The 27,526-nt window shown below is 32.4% G+C and overlaps 1 protein-coding gene across 1 annotated transcript in view; it reads left to right on the top strand.

The window, feature by feature from the left end:
* LOC110097965 (mannosyl-oligosaccharide glucosidase GCS1) overlaps window positions 1-27,526 on the top strand; it is a 55,466-nt gene that overhangs the window by 2,055 nt on the left and 25,885 nt on the right. Inside the window, exons 4-12 of the mRNA XM_020824644.2 lie at window positions 4,311-4,485; window positions 8,851-8,937; window positions 9,044-9,112; window positions 9,417-9,513; window positions 17,406-17,488; window positions 18,997-19,104; window positions 20,584-20,705; window positions 20,858-20,965; window positions 21,051-21,124. Of these exons, the coding sequence (XP_020680303.1) occupies window positions 4,311-4,485; window positions 8,851-8,937; window positions 9,044-9,112; window positions 9,417-9,513; window positions 17,406-17,488; window positions 18,997-19,104; window positions 20,584-20,705; window positions 20,858-20,965; window positions 21,051-21,124 (923 nt within the window). The remainder of the gene's footprint in view (window positions 1-4,310; window positions 4,486-8,850; window positions 8,938-9,043; window positions 9,113-9,416; window positions 9,514-17,405; window positions 17,489-18,996; window positions 19,105-20,583; window positions 20,706-20,857; window positions 20,966-21,050; window positions 21,125-27,526) is intronic.

Genomic DNA, 27,526 nt, shown 5'->3' with positions numbered 1-27,526 from the left:
GACTTGAGCATCAAATCTTTTCATTCTCTAAAAAAAATGAAAACAAATCTAAATGGAAGAAATAGCTTAGCATATGTATTATGCTAGATATTCTGAAAACATGCTACAAACTTTGCTTATGATATAGGTTGAGATGGGATTGATTCTTAATGATTTATGGGGATTTTGAAAAGTCATATTTATTTCTTTCATGCTTAGTATGGTTGGCTATTAATTACTTATTTTTAATGTTATGTCTAGTATTCTCTAGTTGAGTCAAATTTGATGTGGGTTAAGATAACTATTCTATTAAATAGAATATTATAAAAGTTTTAGTAAATAAGGAGACATAGTGATGGAATGAGGAGGTTCAAAAGGTAATAAAGTGAAATAAATGTCAGTTTAAGGATAGACAAAAAGTAAGTAATATCAAGATGTATAATGATTCTATGGAAGCTGATGGTCTTGTAAGAGGGTAGTGAGTAAAGCACAAATTATAACTTTTGATGATTTATATAATAGGTTACATGCTTAAGAATATAAAAATATGTATGTACTTATGTATGTATATATGTGTGTATATCTACACACATGCACACACACCCACACAAAGAGATCTTAGGAATTGTCAGTTAGATGTATTAAAGTGATGAAGATATAATCTTTGTTGAAATAAAAGAGTCAACAAAGGTGAAGTTATTACTTTTAAGAAATACTTAGATTGGGATTTTAATGAAACACACTTTTTGGAAGAGCATGATGAACAAAATAATGAGGTCTATTATAAATTGGTCTTAAAAAGTGAAGTAGAATTAACCATGAAGAAGATGTCTAAAGGTAAACCCTTTGGGTTTAGAAGATATTATTATTGAGATTCAAATAATTATTAGTGATATTGTAGTTTGGTTACAAAAAATTCATTGAAATTGTAATAGCTAAAAGAATGTCAAATGATTGAAAAAGAACCATTTTGATACTAGTATTCAAGAACCAAAAAAAAAAAAAATAGTATTGTGGTAACTACTGGGAATAGAACTTATGAATGATACATGAGGTTGTTAGAAAGGGTCATGAAAAATATACTAAAAAAATTGCGTTGATATATGATAATTTCATCTTATGCTAGAAAAATTCACCATGGATGTAAATTTTGTGTTGAAACAATTATTAGAAAAATATAAAGTAATAAAAGGATTTTTTTATTGTTTTTACTAAAATTAAGGAATTGGTTGAGTACCATGATAATTGATTTGATATGTATTTTGAAAAAAAGGACTTTGCCAAAAGTATTTTCAAATTATTAAATATCTGTTTGATGAGATGTTGACTATAATTAGTAGTTGTTGAGTTATTAATGAGTTCCGAATTATTGTAGGTTTGCATTGAAGTTTAATATTAAATCCACATTATTATTTTTGTTATGAAGATGCTTATAAAGAATGTTCAAAGTGAGTTATCTTGGTGTAAATTTTTTTACTGATGATAAGTTCTAATTGATGATATCTTTGTTGAAATAAGTGGAAAGCTAGAAAAATGGAGAAATTTTTTGGAAGATAAATGGATAATCTTTACTAAATAAAAGTTATATATGTAAATTTAGTGGTTGTGATGTTATAGTTTGAAGGGTCTCAATTGGGCTTCTCAAGCCAACTTAAGCACTTTAAATGAATACCTCTAAAACCCATCAGTCGCTTGGCTTAACATAGTTTATGATGTGCATCATCATGAGATCAATTTCAGCTTTGCCTAAAATATAAGATATTTCTCCAATAAAAATAATGTTAAAAAGTCAAATCAAAATTGACTTATACATTTTTGTTTCTAATTTTGAGCGAGTGCGGTGGACTAAAAAAATTCTATATTTAAATATGTTAGTTATACGTATGATAGTTGATTTGGTAACCTATGTTTATGTAAATATCTTTACACAAATCTATCTGACTAAATATGAAAAACATATTTTATCCTTGATACATAAATATACAGAGTAGTTCAATAAAAGTTAGTTATTTTGATTAAGATTATATATTAATTTAGGAGCATATTATTTTGGCAAAGTAGATAATTAACATACTTGGAAGTGAATATAAAAGAAATTGCAAATCTAAAATGCTATAAGTAAATATGAGATGGCATGCCATGCATTTAACAACTTGACAATAACATAAATGTAGGCTTATTAGAAGGGTGTAAAATTACTCAAAATGAATGGCAAACAAATTTTAAAGTTTTTGATATGATAAATGATGATTTATCATTGTTGTTATACATAATGCTATAGAAAGAAAAAAGATTTGTTTCCATTAAAATTAGGGTTTCTTTGGGCAGTTTTTCCATTGCTTTGCTTTTTAGATTGTAGTCATGCTACCATTTGGCTCCTTTTCAAAATAATTTATGGTTTAAAACTGCTTTTTACTACCAGATCTACAAAAGTGTGATGGCTACTATGATGTACATACATGAACACGACGACACATACACGACATGACTCAGACACGAGACACTTCAATTATTAAAAATATAGGACATTGACACATGTTGGATACGGTACTATCATTGTTATATATTAAAAATAGTTCATAGAAATTTAATAACAACAACAACAAAAACATCGAGCCTTTGTCCCACTACATGGCGTTGGCAAATTAAACTGTAAAACTGGAAAAATGGACGCCAAAACCCAAAGAAAAATTGAGTAAGAAGAATGTTAAAAATAATTGAGAAATAATTAATCATTTAACTATAATATGTGCTTAAAATGGTTAATATTAGAATGTTATGAGTTGGAAGTCAATGTCTTATTTCAAGCGTTGAGAGGTGAGACGATAATGTTATCAAGAGTAGGGTATTGAGCGTTGATGTCGAGACAATGTCGGTCATCTAAGGTTGAGATGATGTTGGTAAAAAAGATGAGATACCAAGATGACACTAGGGCATGTTTGTGGGGGTAGAAATTTCTAGCATCAAACTTTGATTTTCAGATGGTTTTGAAACACTGATATTTTAATAGCATTAGACGTCGATGTTGCGATGACAACGAGCATTGTTGTGAAACCTTAGCTGCGATATGTAGATAGAAATGAAAATTGTATGTTCAGGGATTGGGTTATTGAGGTCGGGCAATTGATTTGGGGCTGTTGAGAGAAAATAAAAGATTTAAATTTTTATTCTTAACAAATAAAAATTCGAAATATAAGAAATTATATTAAAAAATATAAATATTTAAGACACGAATATCTAATTTATTTTTAATATTTTTTTTAATCGGACATGCCGATACATATCAGAGGTGTGTCATGTCCATTACGTGCCGGACATTGCTTACCTTCTTGAGGAGAAGTGTTGGGGCATCATAGGATGACTATAATAAAGTTATTATTCGAAAAGAATGCATTGATGATATCTACATTGGCTTTTTAAAAAGTTCGCTTTCTTCGCAATAGCTTTGCAACAATCGTTATGAAAAACTGCAGCTGCCTCAAACAAACCCTTAGCATAGAAAGAAGTTGGTCTTTGGCAAGTAAACTGAACCACCATTCTTTTGTAATTGCGTTGTAAGAAATACATTTATGACTTGCCTCAAATATATAAGGCCCAGCCCTTTATTATATATAAGAATGAAGATATAATCGGGGATATGCATTTTAGAGTTAGGGCTTCTTGATTGAGATGGGCAACTACCTCAAGAGTATTTTATACTAACATAATATCATGGAGACTTAATGGAGATATTATAAATTTGCAATTATGCCATCTAGGTTGTATGGATCTTGAGCTTTGGATATGAGAGAAGTTATTGATAAGCAAGTTGAGCCTAGAAGAAAGAAGAATGTTAAGATGGATGTGTGACAATACTAGAAAGGATGGGTTAAGAAGAGATTATATTAAAGGGATGATGAGCTATTTTGATGCAATTATTAATTTTTATGATGCTTTTGTTTATTTTTACTGCAAGCATGATATATGGCCCTTGAATGCTAAAATTGTTAAGCCATTGCATTAGAATTATCACTGTATTTATGTAGAAGAAGAGTGATATTGTCCCTTAAATATCTTTTAAGTGAATGCTCATATATAAGAGGGTATGTGTTTGTATGGTTATAGTGCAATAATAAATCAATCAATGTTCAGAGACTTGCTACTATTTTCTTACTGAAGTATTAGGAGTTGGACAAGATCATTAATAAATGCAGGATAAGAGTCTTTTGTTTTGACTTTTCCTCCACAAGTCATGTCAAACTGATTAGATTATTTGTGGAGACCAGCTAGCCATGGGGTCATAAACTAGCTGCTATAATAAAATCTATTTCTTATGATCTTTATTTCATCAGATCTATATCAGATGAAGCAAAGTGGAGTTCTGCACATCTTTTCTTCTATATAGCTGATGAGGAAGGGAATTCTCTTACTCTAGGAAGAGAGGAATTTGAATTACACGATGACATTCTTTTGTCTTCTGGTTTGCGTGGGGATGTCGGAGGATGGGAAGTTCATTTGAAATCAAAGGTATGGATATTAGGATTGTTACCTTTTGCGGTTACCTCTTGGACTTTTGGACTCTTCCCGTAATGAACTTTATATGTGTGTGCATGCACACGTTTGTTTGTGCTTATTTTTCTTTTATGCTTCTATCATACTTTGTTAAGGGTTGTGTTTGTTGAATTTATAAATCTAACTATACTTGATATTGCAGAGCAGACGTAATATTCTTTTAGTTGATCACAGTATGAAAAATACATATGCAGAAGTAGCGCTGCATTTGTTGGTTATGACCCACCGTCCCCTCCCCACCAAAATCAATGTTCTGTTAAAATTGTTGCTTTTGCGAAGTCTTATAGTTTCTGTGACTATTTCTGCAATTCGATATGCGGACTAGTGTTGATCATGTGAGAGAGATTCTATTTAAAGTTCATTAACATTTTATTTTTTCTCATATTATTTTTTTTTCGTAAGTAATTCTTCCACTGCTTAGTCATGCAAACATGACTCCAGTGATACCTCTCTAAACCTGGTAAGATATTTATTTATCAGTCACCGAGTTTTATTGTCTTGCTCTTATTTGTCATTCTTTAGGCATGTTTTCTCCGTAATCTCTGCACTCCTTGAAAGTCGAGTTTTTTGTTCATAAAAAATTAATAATTGTTTAATCATCATACAAGTTTTTTTAGCACTTCGATGTTTTAATTAAAAACAACCCAATCTCCTTTGCATCCCTTATTCCCCATTGGATCTCTCCTTGTTCGTGCATTATTCCCTAATGATTTGCCTTTAATTCTACATGTTTTTAGCAAGATTGATTTCATACTGTTCTTACTCATGACTCTAAGTGTGGTCTTGATTGTAAGAAAAATAACTTGCTTTCTTTAGTAGAGACGCTTTCTTTCTAGTTTCACTTTTTGTACAAGTGTTATATAAATTATTAAAGCCAATTATGTTTAATCTTGGCAGATCTATTCTAACTATGATTTTTCCTAGCAAAACAGCCCAAACTTAGCTCTTTTTAAGCTTGGTCTGCATTACCAAAACAAAACCATCATCCTCTTGCTTGACATTGCATTAGGCGGGCGCACTTACATATTGATTTCCACATTCTTTCATAATTTCACTCATCGTATAAGTGTGGTCTAGGTCATTAAAACCAATCATTGGCATTCCTGTCTTCCTTTTCAATTTCGATCTGAATAAGATTTGGATAAAGAAAACCTATTATATACCTATAGCATGTTCTAATGATCTTATTCCCAAACATTATTGCCTAAAGATTTTTTTTTGTTATCTCCATTTATTTTATTAAATGCCTAAAAAAATTCATCAAATATGAATTAAAACTATAATTTTATTAAATGGCTTAAACAATTCATCAAATATGAATTAAAACTATAATTTCTTCTGATTCATTAGTTGAGACTTTTATCTAGAGCTTTAGTGGTTGAGAAACGTTACAATATCGGGACTAATGCTCCTATGGTTAAAAAAAAAAAAAAGCTCCTATGGTTGATATTTTGAAAGAAAAAAAAAATATTGTTATTTAAGCCTTCTAAGCGCAAAAAATTATAAGAATCATATATGACTAAATTTGATCATATCAAAGAAACTATAGTTTGTGAGTATTCATCAATTGATGTTTTGGTTGTAGAAAATACTTTACTGTTGCAAGATGATTATACATTTGATTTTTTTTGAAGCTAAATCATAGTCTACACTAGGAGATGATCATGAACTTAAAAAAAAATAAAAATGATCATGAACTTAAAGTTAAACTAGCATAGAATATGAATTTGAAATTGAATTTTAATATGTGATCATTTCTTAACCTAAACATTAATTAGAAAACGAATTTATCCTTAATCATGAAATAAACCAATTTATGCCTACTGAAGTTGTTAAATCTTGAACAAATTGGTATAATAATCCCTAAGATGTTATATAATTTTGTCATTTCGATGAAAAATGATCACATTGATTTTGATTTTATTTTTTGTTATTGGTTTGTTGATTTACATTTATAAAAAAGATCTTATGGAGAAAGTAAAACTGCATCAACATTTCAATGAACTTAATTAATGATGATTGCTTTCAAGAAAACTTGAAATTTAAAATTCATTCTATTAGGTCTAATCCAAATTTTAATCTTGACTAATATTTAACCATCTATATTATTTTTATTTAAAGAGACATCATATTTTTGTGGTTTTTTTATCATGAAATTTAATGAATATTAAATTTAAAATTTTATTCATTATCTCGTCTCCATGGAATAAGTTATAATGTCTTCATCATGATATATATAATTATTTTAGCATTTTTATTATTGGCATCTTATCATTTTGCTTCACCCATTAGTTATTTACATGTGTTGCACGAAAATATTTGATGAAAATTTAATGTTAATTGTGAGGATTATACTCTTACTATAAATTTAACCTCAAGATATGTAAAGTTTAACTTAGCGTATAAGGTAATGATTTGTCTGCACTATATCATGTAAGAATTTTGAAGAAATTAGTTACAACAAATATGATTTATATAAATTCATATGGATTGTCATGGATATTTATATATGATATAAATCCCAAAAAATACTTTTATTAGCCCAATTTTTAATATATTTGATTAGACTTTATATTATGAACTATCAACTAATATCTTGAATTCTTTTCTTTGTTCACCCGAAGATATCATCTACATAAATCTCAAACTTTTATACTAATTATATTCCTAAAGTTATTATTGGAGGTGAATGAAATCTTGTCCACTACTGATGGTTGGTAGTGGAAATACCTTGTGTAATGGAGAGATAAACTCGCATGAATTTAAAGGCCATGTTTAGATATATTGGAAGAACATCAGCTAAATGATTCATTGTAGTCAATTTTTTTTCAAGTTCAATAGATGTGAGACATGACTTTGGGCGATGGTCTTTGAAGTTAGCAACTGGGTGCTTGTAATGGGTTTCTTTGGCTATCCTATGGCTAAAGCAAACCAAGCTTTGTCAATAGGGTCTTTATATTGATAATTGACGATTCTTTGTTTTAACAGAGCATTCCCATGGATGTAGTGATCCAAATACTATTTTTTCTATGCTTACAGCATGCTTTTATTGTAAATCTTATTGCTTATTGTTGAAAAAAGGTTGGAGGATTTCTTTGTATCTTCATTTGATTGTAGAGTTTTCATGCTTCTAGATTTCTACATGTTATTTCTAATTGAGACTATTAAATTTTCATCTACATTAGCAAATCCTAATTTCTAAGACATCTTGTATCACTATCCCGCAACAAAAAATGTTCTTCATCAATTCTTTAGCATCTGCATCATTTTATTTCTATGAGAACTAAAGTTTGATGAACAATTATGATATCATAACACATAAAATGGTGGACCATTAACTGAAAATTCTTGCATTCATCACAATACAAATAGAAACGAATGTGAGAGGACAAATGAGAAGCGCAGGATCACATACCCTGATAATTCTCTTTCTAGTTACCGGGCATTTTGACCCACTTGCCCTTCTCTTTGTGTAAATCAAACCATAAAAAAAACCTAAACGAAGAAAATCTTGACTTCAAAAAAAAGGGATTAAGTATGCCGCAACAACAAATAGGAGTGAATAAAATTTTTAGAAAAAATGAAAGCCAAAGTAAAAAGGATCCGAGGACTGCGATCAAACCACCTTATAAATAATTAATGGCATATGCAGTAGATTCTTTACATGAAGGTCACAATAGATAAGATCTTTACCCAGGTTTTGACAACCTTGGTTTGGTTAGACTTTGTGGCATAGTTGTGTTGCTTTCTTTAGGTGAGATGGTGCACTATCTTCCGCTTCTCTCCAAGAGCTTTTCCTTGCCACTCACCTTGACCTCCACCTCCTTCTGGAACCATGATCCAGAGAAAGACGTAAGATGTAGGGAAAGGAGGTGGAGCTGAACTGAACAAATTAGGTCGTATCTCTTATAGTAAGCCCTTTTTTTTTGTAGCCCCCCGCCAATCCGTACTTTGAGGGAATAAAAATGGATAGGACAAAAATAACATGCTTAGAATTTGACAAGTTGTGCAAAAAGATTTTCTCTCGATAAAGTTTACAGTGTATGTACCACTGAACAAGAATGAATGGTGTAATTTTTTCGTAAGGTTTACACCAAATAGTTGGGAGAAAGTATATGATGATGCCATAATATGCACCATGGGTTGCAATTGTCATATTATTTCTGAAGGATTTCCTTGGTGCAGCCAATTGTGCTTTTAAAGGCATTACATCTTTTAGGATAAGTTTAAAATTTTTTACCTTAATTCTTGTGACTTATTTTAAGTTTCACTTTGCATATATTACAAACATTTTCTTTTCCATCTCTTTTTTCTTTTCAGGATAAAATTGAAGTCCATTACGCAGGCTTCAAGACACTCCACACGCACAACTTAACTGAGCTGGTTCAGGCCACTCTTGCTTTTAATGTATGTTGAGATATTGTACCAGATTACCCTCAGTTAAGATTCATCAATGTAAAGCTTTCTAAGTTGTTGCTTATGATTTTTCATTTGTAAGCAATTCAATTTGCAGGCAAGAAGCACTGGGCTTCTCGCTCTACCAGATGCTTTAGAAGGTTCTCCCAACATCCTTGTTTTTCAGGTTTTACAATTTCCTCATGCCCATTCAAGTTTCTTTGACTAATAATTAAGTTATACGTTGCAATTGTTTCGTTTGTATCTCTAAATTCAGTGAAGTTGTTAAACTATTATTCTCTTTATCTTTCATTATCAATCTTGGAAACCCTTAGGCTATCTGGTCACTTCTGTAGGAAACCATGTGCATACATTGTAGCTACATCTTTAAATTTATGATGTTTTATTTTTATGAATATTTATGCCATTATCCTATTTTCTCATGAGTATTTGACAATCAAACATCTCATTTTTTTGGCATTTGTTGGCAGTTTTCTGTGAAGCTCCCTTCAGTTTTGGATATAGTTTTTGTATCGGGAACTGATTCCAAGAGCTCAAGGATCATTGATCGAATCAATTATCTTACAGGTACTCTTCCTTGCGTAGAAGAAAGCTCACAGCCTTGAGCGGCATGCATATAATACAAATATGCATGCACACAAAGCGTTTGTGTATATATGTGTATATATATATATATATAATTTATTTCTCATATTCAATAACTTTAAGACTTCTGTGTTTACATACATGGTAAAGTGATAGTATTATATTATTACTTTGTGAGGCGAATTGCAACAGTCAACACATTTTTTTTGTTCTTTGTGATAGTTCCTAAAAACTATTGGTGCGTAGCTATTGATTAATTACCATTGGTGCAACACTATTGTATCAATTTATTCAATATCAAGAGGCATATATTAGATAATCCATTAGGGAAAAATATTGGAGAACATGAGAGAGAGAAAAGGGAAGATATCTTAAGGGGAGAGTGAGATAGAGAGAATAAGCTTTGGAAATTTCAGTTCAATATTCATTATCTTTTTTAGTCAACTTGAGCACTTTGTTTTTTTAACTTGAGCACTCTGTTAATATATGATAAGGCCTTACTAGAGAAGCAGACCAAATATTAGGACATTGACTATTTTTCTTGCCAAAGAAGATATCTTAAACATAGAAAAATACTTGGTACTCAACAAAATGATAATATAACAAAATGAAAGATTTTAATGTGCTTCATGATTATCTTATTTGGAGGACTAGTGCTGGGGCATGATGGGGTTGCCAATGGGGAGCAGCAGGGTTACCTATGACGGAGCAGCAGGGTTGTTGGCGGGAGCGTAGTGTGTTCTAGTTAGGAGTTCAATTCATGGTTGGGTTGTAATAGGGTCATATTCACTTGATTTCAAATGCCTCCAATCTAGATAAATTCAAAAATTGCTTGATTTGGTTAAATTCCAAATTCATTAAAAATGGCCTTTTGTTACAAATCCTCTTCAAATATACTTTTTTTTTTGTTCAAGCCAAACATTAAAACACATGTATTTCTTTTACTTTACACCTAATAAATCAAAAGGAACGGCTCTCTAATAACATCTGGTGGAAAATTTTAGTTTTTGGATTTAATTGGGGATCCCAACAAAATGGTTGGTTCTATGGTGCCAACTAAAGAAACTTTATTCTGAAAAACTTGATTAATGTGATTTTCATAAATTTGTTCAGTAGGGTGGATTCATAAAGGTCATAATCTCTTCAACAAAATTCTACTTTATTTTATTTAATCTCATATCCATATAGACTGAAACCTTGAAACTGGAGAAATAAAATGACTTTCTTTGTTTATTTTTATAGTCTCTCCCAATCAAACTCACATTTATGAGTTTTTTTTTTCTTTTTCTGCCGGACACTTGACAAATAGAGTATTCCCAAGGATAAAAAAGTGCACTTTTGTTGTCTTCAAGTGGTAAAACACCACAAATGTTATTTTCAAATAACTATACCTATTTATAGGTACTATACATTGTTCACTCATAATTAACAAATTCCTTTCTGATTAGGTGATGGCATATGCAGTATGAATTTGGGAATCAATATTTTACGGTTCAATCTAAATATGCAAGACTAAAGCATAAAATTTTCTTCTTTTTTTAATTCTTTTAGAATGATAGTTTAAACTCCTCGTATAAAATTGATAATAAAAGCTCTTTGTGGCATCTTGTTGTCATCATTATAAGGTCAGTTAAAAGATCTCAGATGAATTTGATTAATTATGAATAGTTGGGAAAAAATTATTTCTATGAAATCTCACAACTCTTTTAATTTATGCATAAACAAAAAAGATGAGTTGATGTGATGAATTTATGTAACCGATTGATTAAATGATGGAATAGAAAAAATGATAAACATGGCGTATAGGACCTTCACATTAGTGCTAAATTTCCCAATGAGTATGGAATTGAAAATATTTTTTTCAAAGAAAGTATCGCTCTAGGGAAAAGTTTCCTTATGAGTAGTTTTAAAATTGGTTTAGTTTGAATAAGACTTGATGGAGGCTCAAATGAAGGTAGATTATAGTCATTTTATTTCAGATTAGTGGCTGGGTTGACATAGGATTTTGGATGGCTTAGGCGGTAGGTTCTTGACTTGGGTATGAGCAATTAAAAGTTGGGTAGTAAAATCCAACTCATCTCAACACTATTGTTGATCTTATGAAGTTACACATGTGACACCGAACCGGAGGGGCTCGACGAATCTAAGTCAACGATCTGGTGAGGGTTGTCAGACACCACTCCAAGAACTCCTTGGAGCAAGAACCCACCACCTAAGAACAAATCTTAGGATACAGGAATTCACAAGAGAATAAAACTCTGATTTTATTAATCTCCAAATCTCCCCTTTATTACAAGCATTGGCTATGCATTTATAACTAAATGAAGCAACATACTAGACTACACCAACAAAAGAAAGCATTACACATATATAGTCATACAAAATGTCATATGAAATTTAATGGCTCTGAAGTTTAACATGATCAATGGCTCGGCTCCGGCGTCATTCTACCGGGGTAGGAGGAACTTCAGACTCATATGAATATGCCCAGTTGGCCTCCATAAGGAGACGGATTTGGTTGCCTAAATCGATCTAGATATTCCCACCCGGTATCAATTTGCCTACCAATCTTTAATTTCTCGATTGTAGCATAGGCAGATGAAATTGGCTTATCATAATCCATGGAATTCAGAAACTCATTTATACCAAAAATGGTTACAGTGGATCTTATTTTTGGCTTTGCAACGTTGAGCGTTGCCCCCAACCCTATGAAAATACCATAACTGAGAATACAAACTTTGTCTAGAGGAGTAGATGGATCAAGCTTGGCAAAACAGCCATCATGAACTACTATGTATTCATGGAAGGTAGAAGTTCTGAGGAAGTGGTGAATGGAAGTTCCTTTTGCTGTAAATCTTGATCTTCCATCACTTAACATTATACTTCCATCAGTATTAATCCACAACAAATCACACATATTATTCTTTTCTGATTTACAATACACACATTCCTTACTTTCGCCTGTGAAGATAGGAAGAACATTGTCTCCTTCCTTGATTCCAATAACACCCTCACCAATGCATTCAACAATTTTTGTGGTTTTGTGGCCGAAGATGCGAGGAAATAAAGGAGTGATCCTTAGCCTCCCAGCAATAGAGATCGGTGCGACGAAGCGAAGCATACTTGATCTTATCATAATTATCATCTGTGGGTTGCTCCAGGTCAAAAACTCTATCGAACATGTCATCATCATACGTGTCGTACACAGGTTTATCGTAGAGAGGTAAAGATGACGAATTCGGCAACAGATCTTCAAGTCCTTCAAAAATGAACTCGATCGAGGGTGGGGTGGAAGACTGATGTTCTTTCAAACACATCTTCGTGGGTAGAAGAGATTTGATCATCTGAGATGCCCTTGCTATCATCAACTTTTCGTAAGGATTTAGTTGGAATGAGGGATCTCGAAGCCATTGTGGAAGCATACTTTCCTCGGACACCATTAAAGTCCCGACCAAGGGAGCTCAAGTTTTCTCTTCGTTCAATCCTTGATAGTCGTAGCTTGAGTCATGCCAATTCTTGTAGAAGATCTTCGATTTCTTCATATTGATGTGATCTTTGCATCGTGCACCGAGAAAGTATCTTGCTCTATTTTGGTGCTGATTTATGGACCAAGAATCAAGAATTATGTTGTTCTTGGCGCTCAGAATGACATCAGATGTGGGCACCTAACATGACGTCAAGATAGAACATGGTGGCTGGACCGTGGCTAATTTTATTTCTTTTATTTATTTGGGCCCTACAAACCACTTGACATCGGACATGCACGAACAGGTCTCGGCAAGGAAGATCTACAAGATCTTCAAAGAAAGCAATAGCCTCCAAAGGAAATGGGATGGACATCCAGCATTGAGCGGGAGAAATTGTTGAATCTAGTAATTAGGTTGTTAAGCCTAAGTGAGTGTCCCAAGGCTACCAGGAGGGGGGTTGAATTGGTAGTTTTAAAAAAGTTAAAATTTAAGACCCCCTTGAAATGTTAGTACACACAAGAGAAAATACAATTCTTCCAAAATTGTTAGGAGATAACTACACATTTGAACAATAATGTTTGAAATCATCAAAACTTTATAAGTTGCAAAAATGTAATGCATGCAAATAGCAACTATCTTAACAGAAATAAAACAGAATTAATGAGAGATACCACCTGACTTGACGGTATCCACGTCAATCAACAGATGCAGTGAAAGAAGCTTTGCCTCTTCGTGATAGCTATGGATGTTTTGGCCATAAGTATAAATTGGATAGCAGCAAGAATCCGATGATTAAAATCTGAATCGGATAGTTGCAAGAATTCGGTGATTAAAATCTCTTCCCGTTGTCCGCACACAAGAACAAAGAACTTTCTTTTGGTTTCCTTTTGAGCTTTCTTTCTTCCATCGAGGCTGACTCGCCACCAAAGACAGGTCGCCACCAAATGACGCCGGCGGCGGAGGCAACACGAGGATGGACAAGAACGCCAACAACTTACAGGCTCTGATACCAAATGACACCAGACCAGAGGGGCTCTACGAATCCACGTCGACGATCCGGTGACGGTCATCAGACACCACTCCAAGAACTCGGAGCAAGAACCCACCACCTAAGAACAAATCTTAGGATACAAGAATTCACAAGAGAATAAAACTCTGATTTTATTAATCTCCAAATCTCCCCTTTATTACAAGCATTGGCTATGCATTTTTAGCCAAATGAAGCAACATACTAGGCTACACCAACAAAAGAAAGCATTACACATATATAGCCATACAAAATATCATATGAAATTAAATGACTCTGAAATTTAACATGATCAACGGCTCAGCTCCGGCGTCATCTCAACACTATTGTTGATCTTATGAGGTTACACATGGATATCAAAGAAGTTGTTTTGAGCAGCTAGCATTTGAATGACTTCCTAGTGGCATTGAAAGGAGTTGTGGCTGTGGACGACTGGGGAAACTATAATGGGAAGTATGGATCTTTAACTGATTTTCTAGTGGTGCTACGATAGAGATGGAGATGAAAAATAACCATAGGATTAGGTCAATTTTTCTTTTTTTTCTCTATATTTCTCTTTATTTGCTTTTTCTTTCATGATATGATAAGAACAAAACGCTAGTTGAAGTATTCTAATGGTTTACTTAAGGTTGATGATTAAGTTTTATAGACGGAATGCTGAGATTGAGCTTTGATGCTAATTGTTTGTTGCTAATCAACAAGTATGCCTCTTTGGTAGTAGTTGACCTATGATCAATAGGTACATTTCTTAGAAGTTCAAGGATAATTATCTCAATGATAACAAAATTAAAGAAAGATTAGAAAGAAACCCATTGAGGTCAAGAAAATCTACCTCACAACAAATTCATTTTAATATTTGAACTCTTTTGTATCAAAGGGGCTATAATAGTGCTTTATTATAAAGGAAAACCACATATTAAACTATTTATAATTCTTCTTCCTTCTCATTGATTGAAAAGAAAAAGCTAAAAAGAACAAAGTTATATGATTAGAAGTTAATCAAAAAGAGAACAATGGATATAAAATAATGTTTAACAGTAGATCTAAAAATTTCGGGAGTCCTGCTAGAAAGTTTAAAGCTCTTCTTTTCTACAAGGTTTGATACACATTTATTTTCATGACTAGAATCTATGCAAAAATAACCTTGCTAAATTAAGTAATTGTAAACATAGAAGTTTTCCTACTGAAGAAAAATGACAATTGAAAGAACTAAGAAGTTTTAACAGTACATCATTGTCAGAATTAACACGAATAATGTGGAATATTGTCTGCATCAAAATTTGTAGCAAATAATAAATTAATTTAAAGTCCGTGAATTGAAAACATGATTGTTGAATTACATTTTGTTTGAATTTTTAATACAACTCTGTCCTTATTTGGCCATTTTTTGTCATCAGTGGTTTGACCTTAGAGAGTTCTAAATTTATTCCATAATTTTATAAAAATTTTATTTGCATTATTTTTTTAAGATCCTAAATATATGGTAATACAATATAGATGCTTTTGAACTATAATCTTACATCACCTTTTTCCAAGAAAGCATATTTTTTAAATAGAAAATTTAACTTTTTGTTTAACTAAAGATTACTATATTATATATTTCCTTGTTTGATTATTTTCTTATAGAGAACATTTTAGAGGGTGAATTTTGAATACTAGTTAAGTTGACTCAAAGGCCATGAGTTTGAATCTCAAAAACAACTTCTCTACAATATTGTGATAAAGCTAACCAAGTCAACATTTCCTTAGACTTTACTTTTGCACATGCATATGAATGACCATTATTGACCACTTTGTTCATTTTTATTCCTCTTTTTTTACTTTATGGATATATATATATATATATTGAAAGGCTGGGCAAACCCTTGTCATTGAGGAAAAGCAAAGGTTACAAAGTGATTATAAATAGAGTGATTGCAAATGAGTTAAAGTAAACACTTCAAAGGAATATTTAGGAAGAAATATAAAGGAGTTGTATTGGACTGGTAGAAAAGCGAGTATCCTCCATATTCATAATGATATTAATCGATGTCCTTACAAAAAAATTATGAATCCAAAAGTAAACAAGATGAATAATGTTTAAGCAAAGGAATTTCTCCTATTTCTTAGTATTATAAAAACATCTAGCATTTCTCTTTATCTAAATCACATACATGCAAGAGCAGAAGAAGGCATCCCAAAGATCTCTGAATTTTTTTAATGAAAATGTCTTTGATATGTGAAAATTGTTCTAAGTTCACGATATGTAAGGTAATGTTTAAAATGTTTTATAATCTCTTTCATATGTTAGATATATGAGCACACTCGGAAAAAAAAAAGGAAAATTATCATCCTGCTAGTCCATACAAGAGTTGCAAAGAGCAAATGACAATATCATACAAAAAAGAGATATTTTGTGAGAAACCTTTTCATGAAAAGACATTAGGAAAGCACTTAGATTCCAAGAATTGCAAGAATTAAGGACAATATTAATAATAAATTATTAAAAAGAGCTGACAAATATTATACTAATAGGAGTCCAGATGGGATTTCATGTTGAAGGTCTAGCTTAAGAATAGTGATTAGTAAGAAAGAGTTCCTTGCAATCATTTAAATAAAATGGAATGTTAGTTCTCAGAAACTTTGTCACACTATCAATTGAATAAGAATAAGTAATAAAGCTGTTGTGATTCCTGACTTAATCCAAAAAGTAACGAGTTATGCAGTTTCCAAGAAATTTTCAGCCATATGGAATTAAAAGTTTTGAAAATCCCTCTAAATTGGAGCAAAATGAAACATTTCTAGACTGGAAATACAAAGGAGTTGATATGCCAAAATACTTGTCATGAATAATATAACTAGTAGAATCTTGGTTGGGTTATAAAGCCTTTCAAATCCATTTACATAAAAGAGAAATATTCATACTATGAAAGTCTTTGATGCCAGTGCGTCCGTTATCCTTGGGTATGCAAACATACTTTTTGTTGATAAGATGTGACCACTGTAATCCTTAACTCTCCTTCAAAAGAAGTTCCTTTTAATGTGATCAATCTTCCTGATGGCCCAATTGGGAATATAAAATAAAGTGAAATAGATTAGAGGCATAGAATATAATGTCGAATTGATAAGAACACTCTCACCACCTTTAGATAAGAATTTTCTTTTCCAAGCAATTTGTTATGTTTTATCAATAATTGATTGACACACTTGACTTAATTTTTTTTATTATTGTTATATATAATAAATGATTTACATGCATGTTTTATATCCTATGCCATGGATATGGTGTCTTGTTTTGTTCACTACAAAACTAAAAGCAGTTAATTCATTAATCCTTTTTGTTAACCAAATGCAATTTCAGAACTTGTTTGCAATTGTAATTTTATTTCAACATATTCCAGGCACCATTCTGACACGTAAACTTGATGAGAGGAAAAAATATTTTGAAGACAAATATAATAGATGTTTTAACACAATGGATAAGGTAAGAATGTTCTGCCAATACGGTTGGTGATGTTTTTAATCTTAGATTGAATCATCTTACTGCTATATTATATATGTTAGTTTAATGGTGGATTTTTAAATGTAACTCTATGCTTCCATGTAAATATGTGGATGCCTCTAGCTGCATGTGAAGCGGAGCTTGGAAACGATGATGCAATAACAGTTTTATCATTATTTTACTGTCTTTTAATATTTTTTCCCAAAGGATTTCACCATATATTGTAAGAATTCTTTGGCACTTTTGAACTTTCTCTCTCTTGAAAAGTAAAGACTTATTTATATGCCTTTTGTTGTAGTAAGAATTTAACATAGCAGTTAATTTCACGGCAAATTATTGCATCCGGTCACCTGACAGAGAGATACGTTCGGATCTCTCTGTCTACAGTAAAGCGCAGGTACTGTAGCAGCTGCTACAGTACCTGCGCTTTTACTGTAGACAGAGAGAGATCCGAACGTATCTCTCTGTCAGGTGACCGGATGCAATAATTTGCCTAATTTCACGCAAGAGTTATGAGGGAAACAATGTTACTTTTAGTGCTACAGTACCTGCGCTTTTACTGTAGACAGAGAGAGATCCGAACGTATCTCTCTGTCAGGTGACTGGATGCAATAATTTGCCTAATTTCACGCAAGAGTTATGAGGGAAACAATGTTACTTTTAGTGGAACCAGTAGATTGCCATGTTTATCAATTTTCCTGCAATGGCTGGCCTCTCAATTTAATATTATAATGATATAATGTATATTTTGCAAACAAATTCTGTTGTTGCATTTCCAAGGGTGCTGCTGATGTTGTGTTTGATAGGACATTTTAATTTTGTTTGTTATTTGTGGTTTTTGTTAGTGTGCATAAAGAGCTACATAAATATGTTTCGCATGTCAGTTGAAAACAGAAATAATTTTTAATCATGAAACTTTTTTTGTTATGATAAGCTCCTTGGGGTTCATAACAAACTAACCAACAATAATTTTTATAATCCTAATTAACTTAAATTAATTTTAAATTTAATGGTATTGTGTTACTAATCTAGGCTAAAACTCTCATATATACTAATATTTTGTCTAAAATTATCACCTTTCCCTTAATTTTTAAAAAATGAATAGTATTTATTATAAAAACAATACCAATATATGTTTTATAACAATTTGGTTCCCATTGCTTCTTCGTCAGTCTCGATGCTGCTAGGAAAAACAATTAAGTTTTACTTGAATTGTATGCTGGTTTGCAATGTCGTATCATTATTCTACAGTTAAGCCCCTGTGGTGAATTTTTTTAAATGAACCGCAACATATGAATGAATTATGTATTGTTGAAGATCTATTGCGTAATGGGCTTATAGGAAGCAAGTCCCGGTGTAGGTAGAGGCGCCTTGTTTTGTGAGGATTGAATGATATAATTGCATTTAATAAATCCACAACATGATTTTTCAGGTCATTGATACTTAATTTGATGCTGAAAAATATATTTGGAACAATTGCTTTGGTTCAGGTTGACTCAGAGGCGATGTTTGTTGGTAAGGCCGCAATTGCAAATTTACTTGGGGGAATAGGCTACTTCTATGGTCAATCAAAAATTGCCATTCCCAAGGGCTTTACTGTAAGTAAGAGTTCATACAACCCCTTCAGGTCTCTTACACTTTCTGTTTGTTTTTGTTTATTGGGCATTACTTGTTAATTTGGGAATTAGTTGAGATCTAATTTAAGTCATTGAAAGCAAATAAAAATGAAAGAAAATCAACTCATAAAAGAATTTTATATAGTTTCACTGAAGTGATGGTTACATCCTATTGCCTCTGCTGCAGATTTCACTATGATAATGACTATGAAGTTTTGCATTTTTAATCTCTCATGCATATAAATTAATCATGACACCTCTTTTATAATGGAAAAACTAAAATAGCCGAAAAATATAGTGAAATTTTCAAAATGCTCTTAGTGAGACTGTTCACAAATATAGTGAAAGCCGATCCACGATTAAGTTTGCATAAGAATTTTCTTCATATGGCATAAATTATGCTCTACAAATTAACGAATGCTACCTTTTGTATTGCGCCGTGGCTTCCTTATGTGACTATATATGAAGATAATCCAAGTTATGATTTATTGATAATACGTATTATTCTCAGCTTGATGATTGCTTATCTTTGTATTATCTCTGTTTATTTAGAGATTATGTTTCCCATAATTTGTAGGAAGTTTAACTTATCAACTGCTTTATTCAAATGAAAGGATGAAGGAAAAGAGATTTAGGATAGGGTACATAATAGGTATTGATTTTTTTTATATGTAATTATTAGGACAATTTGGAGGCATTTTGATCCTATTTCTATGGTCAATCAAAAATTGCTCTTCCCATAACTGTTCTTGTAAAACTTTTCACAATTTAATTTAATTTTTTGATAATTTAGAAGCTGTTTTCCATGGCCATGTAAAACTACACAGGTTTACCGTTGAAAAATTTCAACATTGTGGATTGGCTTACAGTTTGGAAAAAATAGTTAAACTATAACTTTTTTTTTGCTTTCAAGAAAAGTAGTCTATTGTCCTGAAATTTGTCAAACAAAAATTTCTAAAAGTATTTTAAGTAAAGAAAGCAGGAATTAGCGCATGAGTGATTCTGATGCTGACTTAGCTTGCGTTTGGTAACTATATTTTCGGGAATGGTGAAGGGAAGCAATTTTTATGTAAAAAAGGAAATAGATTTTGTGAAACCTGTTTTTTAGAATGGAGCAATCCCAATGGTTCTTTGAGTAGTGCCGTTCAAAAACAGCTAGATATGGATTTTGGTTCCTTGAATCAAGCTGGCAATTCTTTAAGCTAATTGCAGGTTGGCAGTTCACATTTTTCCAACCTAGCTACCAAAACTAAAATTTCTCCAATTTAAGGTTGATGGTGCATATGAATAGAAGAGTTATTTTGGATAAAGCTTGTCTCTTACCACATCTGATTGGTCTCATAGGACAAGTGCACAATGCCTGCATCCACTTATTCATACCATGAATATCATGTCAGATATTACTTATCATCAGAAAATTTAGTGACGCCAGCATACTTACAAGTTTAGTTTCTCTTTCAGCAGAAGAATGGGGAAAAAATCATGTCATACTGGCCAGCTGCACTATATACCGCAGTTCCAAGCCGCTCGTATTTCCCTAGAGGTTTCCTATGGGATGAAGGTTTCCATCAGTTGCTTATTTGGTTAGTAGCCTAGCATTTATCTAATTTCCGTTTTGCTGATATAATGATTATTCTTTGGAATTTCATCCATGTATGGCATTCTAGTCTACTGGTTAATTTCTCTATGCCTGTGATTTGTGGTGATGTATGTTGTATATTTTTGGAATTTCAAGGCGTTGGGATATCGAGATATGCTTGGATATAATTGGCCATTGGTTGGATCTGATAAACGTGGATGGTTGGATTCCTCGTGAGCAAATCCTAGGAGCTGAAGCTTTAAGGTAATATACTCTCATATCTTATGACTTGTTCTAAACTATAAAAGGCACTTAACAGTCTGCGTAATTCCTATCATTGCAATTGTAGCAAGGTTCCTGACGAATTTGTCCCTCAACATCCCTCAAATGGAAACCCACCTACATTATTTTTTGTTCTTCAGGGTAAGCTTTTCCTAATTTATATCTTAGCAAAAGAAAACTGTTCAGTCCGGTTTTGTTATATGAGTTATCTTTAGAATATGGAGGGCATCACTTTTTTTTTCCAACAAAGTTTGTTGATTGAATAATTTATTCTGCAATACTAACCAACTTGACATAGGCTATATTTTTAGGAAAATGTTTTTTCTTTGGGATATCCATGGTCCATAGTCTTAATAAGAAAAACTATTTCAAAACGTGCAACCGAGAAAATATTTTGATTATTGTTATCGTATTTTGTGATTTGTGGTAGAGTTTCCATCCTGATGATTTTATGGATCGGTGGGAATGTTTTTACATGCAAGGGTTTGCCAGTGCAAATATTCTTACTTTGTATTAGGAGGTCCACATAATTGATTTGATAAGCACTTGCTAAGATTAAAAGAAAGGAATTAATGATATAATTTCTCTGCCTCTCACATTGTGATTGCTGTTTTGCTAGTTTTCTTGCTGTTAACTATTTATGAATTAATTTTCAGTCTAAAAGAAAAACAATTATATAAGTAGCCAGTTAAACCTCATTTTTCTTGAAGAAACAAGATGTTATGAATAATATATATAAGCTTAGCAAGCAGTAGAATAAATGCTAATTGTTTGGATTTTTAGTAGTTTTGTGCTAGTCTATAAGTTTTGTTTATCATTTTTCTTGAAATTGTCTTTCACTCTGCGGATAGTCACTTTATTATTTTGTTAAGTTTGAAGTCTTAAGAAATTTGAGATTTTTGGATTTGATTTTAAGAATGTTGCCCTTTTCTTGGTTTTAATATCTTGGTTTGATTAAAACCATGTTCCGTAAGAGCATGAAAACACCCCCCCCCCCCCCAAAAAAAAAACCCCCAAAAAAAAAAAAAAGTATCATTATTTATATTATAACTTGCTAAAAAAATCGATCCCAAATTTCTATATTTCGGTCAATGATTTGTCTATGGTTGACGAGAGAAAGAGGTATTCGAAGGCTCATCTTGCACCTATACTTTATCTACTTGCTGAATTTGTGGTATTAGAGTCTTACAGTCTGGAGAGGAGATGAAACAGTGGTAACTATATACACCTCTTAACGACAAGTGGAGTTGCTTCACTGAATGGTGGAAACTCTTCCGTTGCACTCTTCCAGGCCTTTAAGAGGAGATTGATCAATTGGAAAGCTTAATAGGAGGTATGATTTGCTGGAAAATTATTTTGGTTAACTACATGGCTTCAGTTAGCTCCCCTGGTCTTTCTAAACAGAAGTTTGATATGGAAATCAAACTTAACCTTTTTGTAGAGCCAAAAAACTTGATTGTACAATCAGCCATCAAAATATTGCTGAACGGATGCTAATCGTCATATGGTCAATTGAGAAACATATGATAAACCTTGAAAGACACATTAGATAGTGAAAGAAGTCAGCCTCATACGACAGGGGATTGTGCTCCTTTTCAATATTAAACTATCAGAAAAAATAGTTTTTCATCTTAAAGAAGATTATGCAGGTACTAGAATCTTAGAACTGGCTTGGAACAATCTCTATGTCATCCATTGACATGAGACGAGCTTCTTTGCTATTAAATTGTAAGTTTAAAGCGAAATTGAGAAAAAGGCATAATTCAGAGCTCTACGTTTTCTAAGTTTGATAATCCACAGTACTAGAGCAAAGTTAATTCAAAAGACCCACATTTCTTTTGCGATTTAATGTAGGCAACTTCAGAAAAAGGATGCTGAAAAGACTTATTTGTAAGAAAAATGATACCCCAATTTAAAGTTATGGATCCTAAACTTGATGTTCCTATTTGATATACAAGAAACAACCAATTTTTCAATTGAACAGTTAGTTTGGTGATCATATTTAAAGAATAATCAAGCTGGTCAATTACTCTAAGTGTAGTTTGTGTGGCGAATAGAAAAACCCAAAAATATAACCTCCTCGCTTTTTGATGCTCGTGAAAGCAAAAAGTTCTGAAGAGTTACACCAAGAAAGAAAACAGGCTGAACGCCTGCAAGCATATGCAAAAGGAAAGAATAAATCAAATCGTGTTTAGTCTTTGCATGGGAACTAACGTTACAATGCTAAACATTGTCATAATTATATGTTCTCAATTGTTTTATGGCTTACATCGTCATAGTCGAGGAGGACATCTTTCAGCAAGGAGTTGATTATTTAAAATTGATACCACCACTTTTGCAGCATGTAGTGTATGTTGTCAGATTGAACTAGTAGGGAGTGGATATATTAATATCTTAAAAGAGATTTTTTTTTGGCGGTTGATATCCAGTGTTGTAGAAGTTTTGGGAAACAAGGAGTTAGAGTTCATTGGCATTGTTGAAATTTATGAAAAAAAAGAAAAAAGAATGTGAAGTTCTAAACATTTCTTACATTCGATATTCTTTATCTATTGTTAAATTTCCTAAGATGAACTCACTCATTTTAGAAATGATGGTTGGTTGCAATAATTTAAACAAAAAATAGAAACTTGCTTTAATAAAACCTTGTTCATTTTTAAGCTTATTCTTTATTGCTAGAATTCAAATTGGTCCTGTAGTTTTGTTACACTTCTAACATAGTACGAGTAAGGGGATACATTAAAAAACAAGATATGCTTTTAAATATATAGGTAACATAGTTTTTATTTTATAAAACATTGGCTTTCTGATGACCTGGTTAGGAGAGTAGATGTATTAAATTTGGCCTATATTAAGAGAAGTATGGGTAGACCTAAAAAGACCTGGTTAGAAAATATTAGAAATAACATTTTTATTAGATATAAATGAGAATTACTCTTAACAAGAAACAATGGAGAAAAATAATTTATGAAACTAACCTCACGTAGTGGGATAAATATTTGATGTTGTTGTTGTATAGTTTTTATTTTATTTTTTTAGAAGTTCTGTTACTAGGTGTGTATGATAATCATTTTCTTAAAATTGAAAGTATAATTGCTTAGATTAAAAGAATGAATATAGTAAAACTTAGATTGATCATTTTTTTATAATAAAATTGATGATTTAGATTGCAAAATTTGTAGTCATTCCAAGTGAAAGTTTATGTACCCAACATTGCTCATTAATTTTAGACTTTAAGATGAAAGGGTGGAATAAATAAAATAAAGTAACATATTATCTTAGGATTAGATAGAGATATTTAAACAATATTAGTAAAAATATTTTAAGAGTAAGATTCAAGATCTTAAGATTTGTGTTTTAGTGAGAAAACTAATGTTTTGTAGAAAAAGTAGCCAGTGATATTAAGAAGGTTGTAAAATATGTGCTTGGAGAATCAAAAGGAAAAACTCCTAATGGTGGTGGAATAAAAAATGCAAAATAAAAAGTTTTGTTATAAAAATTAGTTTAGATGTAAAAGCTTAGAAAATTGAGAAATATATAGAGAGGTCCGTACGAACTCTAAGAAATCAATATGCGATGCAAAAAATTTAGGTTTTATAGATTTATGTAATAGATTATATACCAAGGAAGACAAAAGATGTATGTATAAGTTAGCTAAACAAAGAGATGGGAAGGTTCTAGTTCAAGTGAAGTGCATTAAGGATGAAGATAAAAAAGTAATTTTCTTAGAAGATGATATTCATCATAGGTGGATGAGATATTTTGATAAGCTTTTCAATGCTGATTGTGAGAATACAATTGATTTTATTGTCCTTAGCACCCTAAATGAAAATATATATTTTTATTTTTATCGTCATATTAGTAAAATTGAAGTTGGAGAAGCTTCACAAAAAATTAAGTGTTAAAAAGTAGGACTTGATGATATTCCAATAGAGGTGTGGAAATGTTTTGGAGATAAATGAATTCATTGATTTATTCAATTTTTTAATATGATTTTGAAGACAAATGATGCTAGATGAGTGGAGAAGGAATATGTTAGTTCCTATTTTTTGAATAAAGGTGATGCATAAGAGTGTGTGAATTATAGAGGAATTAAGTTAATGTGTAATATATTAAAATTATGGGAGAGAGTAATTGAGAGTAGGTTACATCGTGATACTTAGCTTTCTGAAAATTAATTTGGATTCATACTGGGTAGGTCTTTTATGGAAGCTATACATTTGTTAAGAGGTTTCATGGAGAAGTATAGAGAAAGTAAGGAGGATCTACATATGATATTTATTGATTTAGTGAAAGTATATGATAAAGTTTTTAGAGAAGTGCCCTTGATGGTTCTAGAAAAGAAATGAGTTAATAATGTTTATATTCTAGTCATTAATGATATGTGTGTAGGAGCTGTTGCTTTTGTTCAAACACAAGGTAGTTTGACCAATTGTTTTCTTATTTCAGTTGCATTACATCAAGGATTAGCTTTAAATCTAGTGGTGGGTTTATGATTTTTGGTGATAAAGTCATTAAAATAAATGCAAGTTTTAGATATCTCAGGTCTATCGTTCAAAGTAGCGGTGACATAAATGAGGATATTATTAGTAGAATTTATGTTGGATGGTTGAAGTGGAGGAGTGCATCGGGCCTATTGTGTGATAGAAAAGTATCCATCAAACTTAAGGAAAAATTTTATAAGATGCTAGTGGGTCCTGCAATGCTTTATGGCGCATAATGTTGTCCATTAAAAGAGAATTTTAAAATTAAGTTAAGTGTTACAGAGATGAGGATGCGCAGAGGTGGCTTTACACTTAGAGATAAAATACGAAACGAGTATATACATAAAAAGGTTGGAGTAGCTCCAGTGGCAGATAAGATTAGAAAGAGTTGCATTAGATGGTTTTGTCACATAAAGTGTTGGCCTTCTGATGACCTGGTGATGTGAAACCAGGAATTGGATTTAGAAACTTAATAAAATATTGTTCAAGTAGTGAAATTGCAATCTTAATGTTGTTCACAATTGAAACTTATCAGAGATCTTAGAATTCAACTACGCTTATGCAAGAGCTTACACCTAAATTAGCAAGATCTATAAAATAACGACGGTAATAAAAGTAAAGCAAATGAAAAGCCAACTAGAATCCCGCGGTTAACAAAGCGATTGTCTCACCTTGAGGCTACGCTCATTTACCTACTTCTAGGATTGTTGGAAGAAGAATAACCACACAAGTGATGAAACCACTCCGAGGGCGACGGTGCCGTAGATCCGTAGGGAAGGAGAGGAAGGCGCCGGACGGGGAGGTGGTGTGGAACGATGCCCTTCGATGATCCACGTGTAGACGGAAAAATGGTCGTCAATGTAATCCACTAGAAATGGTAGAATCCGGACCAAATATTCTTCGATGGTGTCGTCGAAGTCAAATCCTACGTCGAAGAAGGGAGATCTGAGGATGTTAACTCGTCCTCAGTTGTCGTACTCAAACCCGAAATTCCACTCGGGTTCTTCCATGCATTCTTGAAGATGCAAAGGGGTGGTCGCCGCAAGAAACTCTCCAATGAGAGGGAGAGGTGGGCGGCGGGTTGTAGAGGGGATGGGGAGGCCGGCGGTAGAGGTGGGGTGAGGGGAGGTTGGTTTAGAAAACAAAGAAAATAAAACTGAGATTAATTTCAGTTTTGGGAGTTTTGGAGGGGAAATTTGAATTCCAATGAGAGGGCAATTAATTCCTTAATGAGGAATTAATGGGGGAAAGAGAGAGGGGAGGCCGGCGGTAGTAGAATAGGGAGAGGGGAAGATTAAACTGAAATTATTTCAGTTTTCAATGCAATGGGAGGGAAAATTAATGGATCCTAATTTGAATTTCAAAATAGGATCAAGGGTTTAATGGGGTAATTAAAGGGAATTCCACATAGGGGGCCGGCGGCATAGCTAGGGAGAGAGGGAATTGGGAAGAGAAGAAAGGGGTTTCTAATGTGGTTTGATGACGTGGCAAGGGTTTTGAAAACTCCAAATTAATTTCATTTGAAATTTATTTGATCATGAAAACCTTCCTAATTTGTATTTCCAATTTAGGAAACAATTCAAAATTTGAATATCAAATTTCACATTGGAAATTGGTGGAGAGGGGGGAATCAGTCGGGTGGGGGAAGGCTCTCGGCAAAGTGGGCTGCCGGCGGTTGGGAGCTTGGCTGGCGGTGGGGAATCCCTAGGGAGGCCGGCGGCAAGGGCTAGGGTGAGCTTTGTGTTGAATTTCTTTCGGAAATGGAAGAGAGAAAATACTAGGGTAAGCAATTACCTAGAGAACTCACTAAGAGATCTCGAAGAAGAACTCACCAAGAGATCTTTGTTGCACTCACAAAGAGAACATAGAAAAGAAATTTCATTCATCCAATAATAATCTCAAATACAATGACAAAGCCTTTTATATAGGCTATCTAGAAATAAAATGCATAAAGACGATAACGCCCTTGGGCTACAATAAGCACTAATTCCCTCATAGGGGTACAAAAGGAAAAACATGAAATATAAATGACATGAATAAAATAAAACATCAAAAATAAAGG

This window comes from Dendrobium catenatum, unplaced genomic scaffold (assembly GCF_001605985.2).
Source record: "Dendrobium catenatum unplaced genomic scaffold, ASM160598v2 fragScaff_scaffold_1338, whole genome shotgun sequence".
Taxonomy (NCBI): Eukaryota; Viridiplantae; Streptophyta; class Magnoliopsida; order Asparagales; family Orchidaceae; genus Dendrobium; species Dendrobium catenatum.
This window is presented reverse-complemented; position numbering and strand designations above follow the sequence as displayed.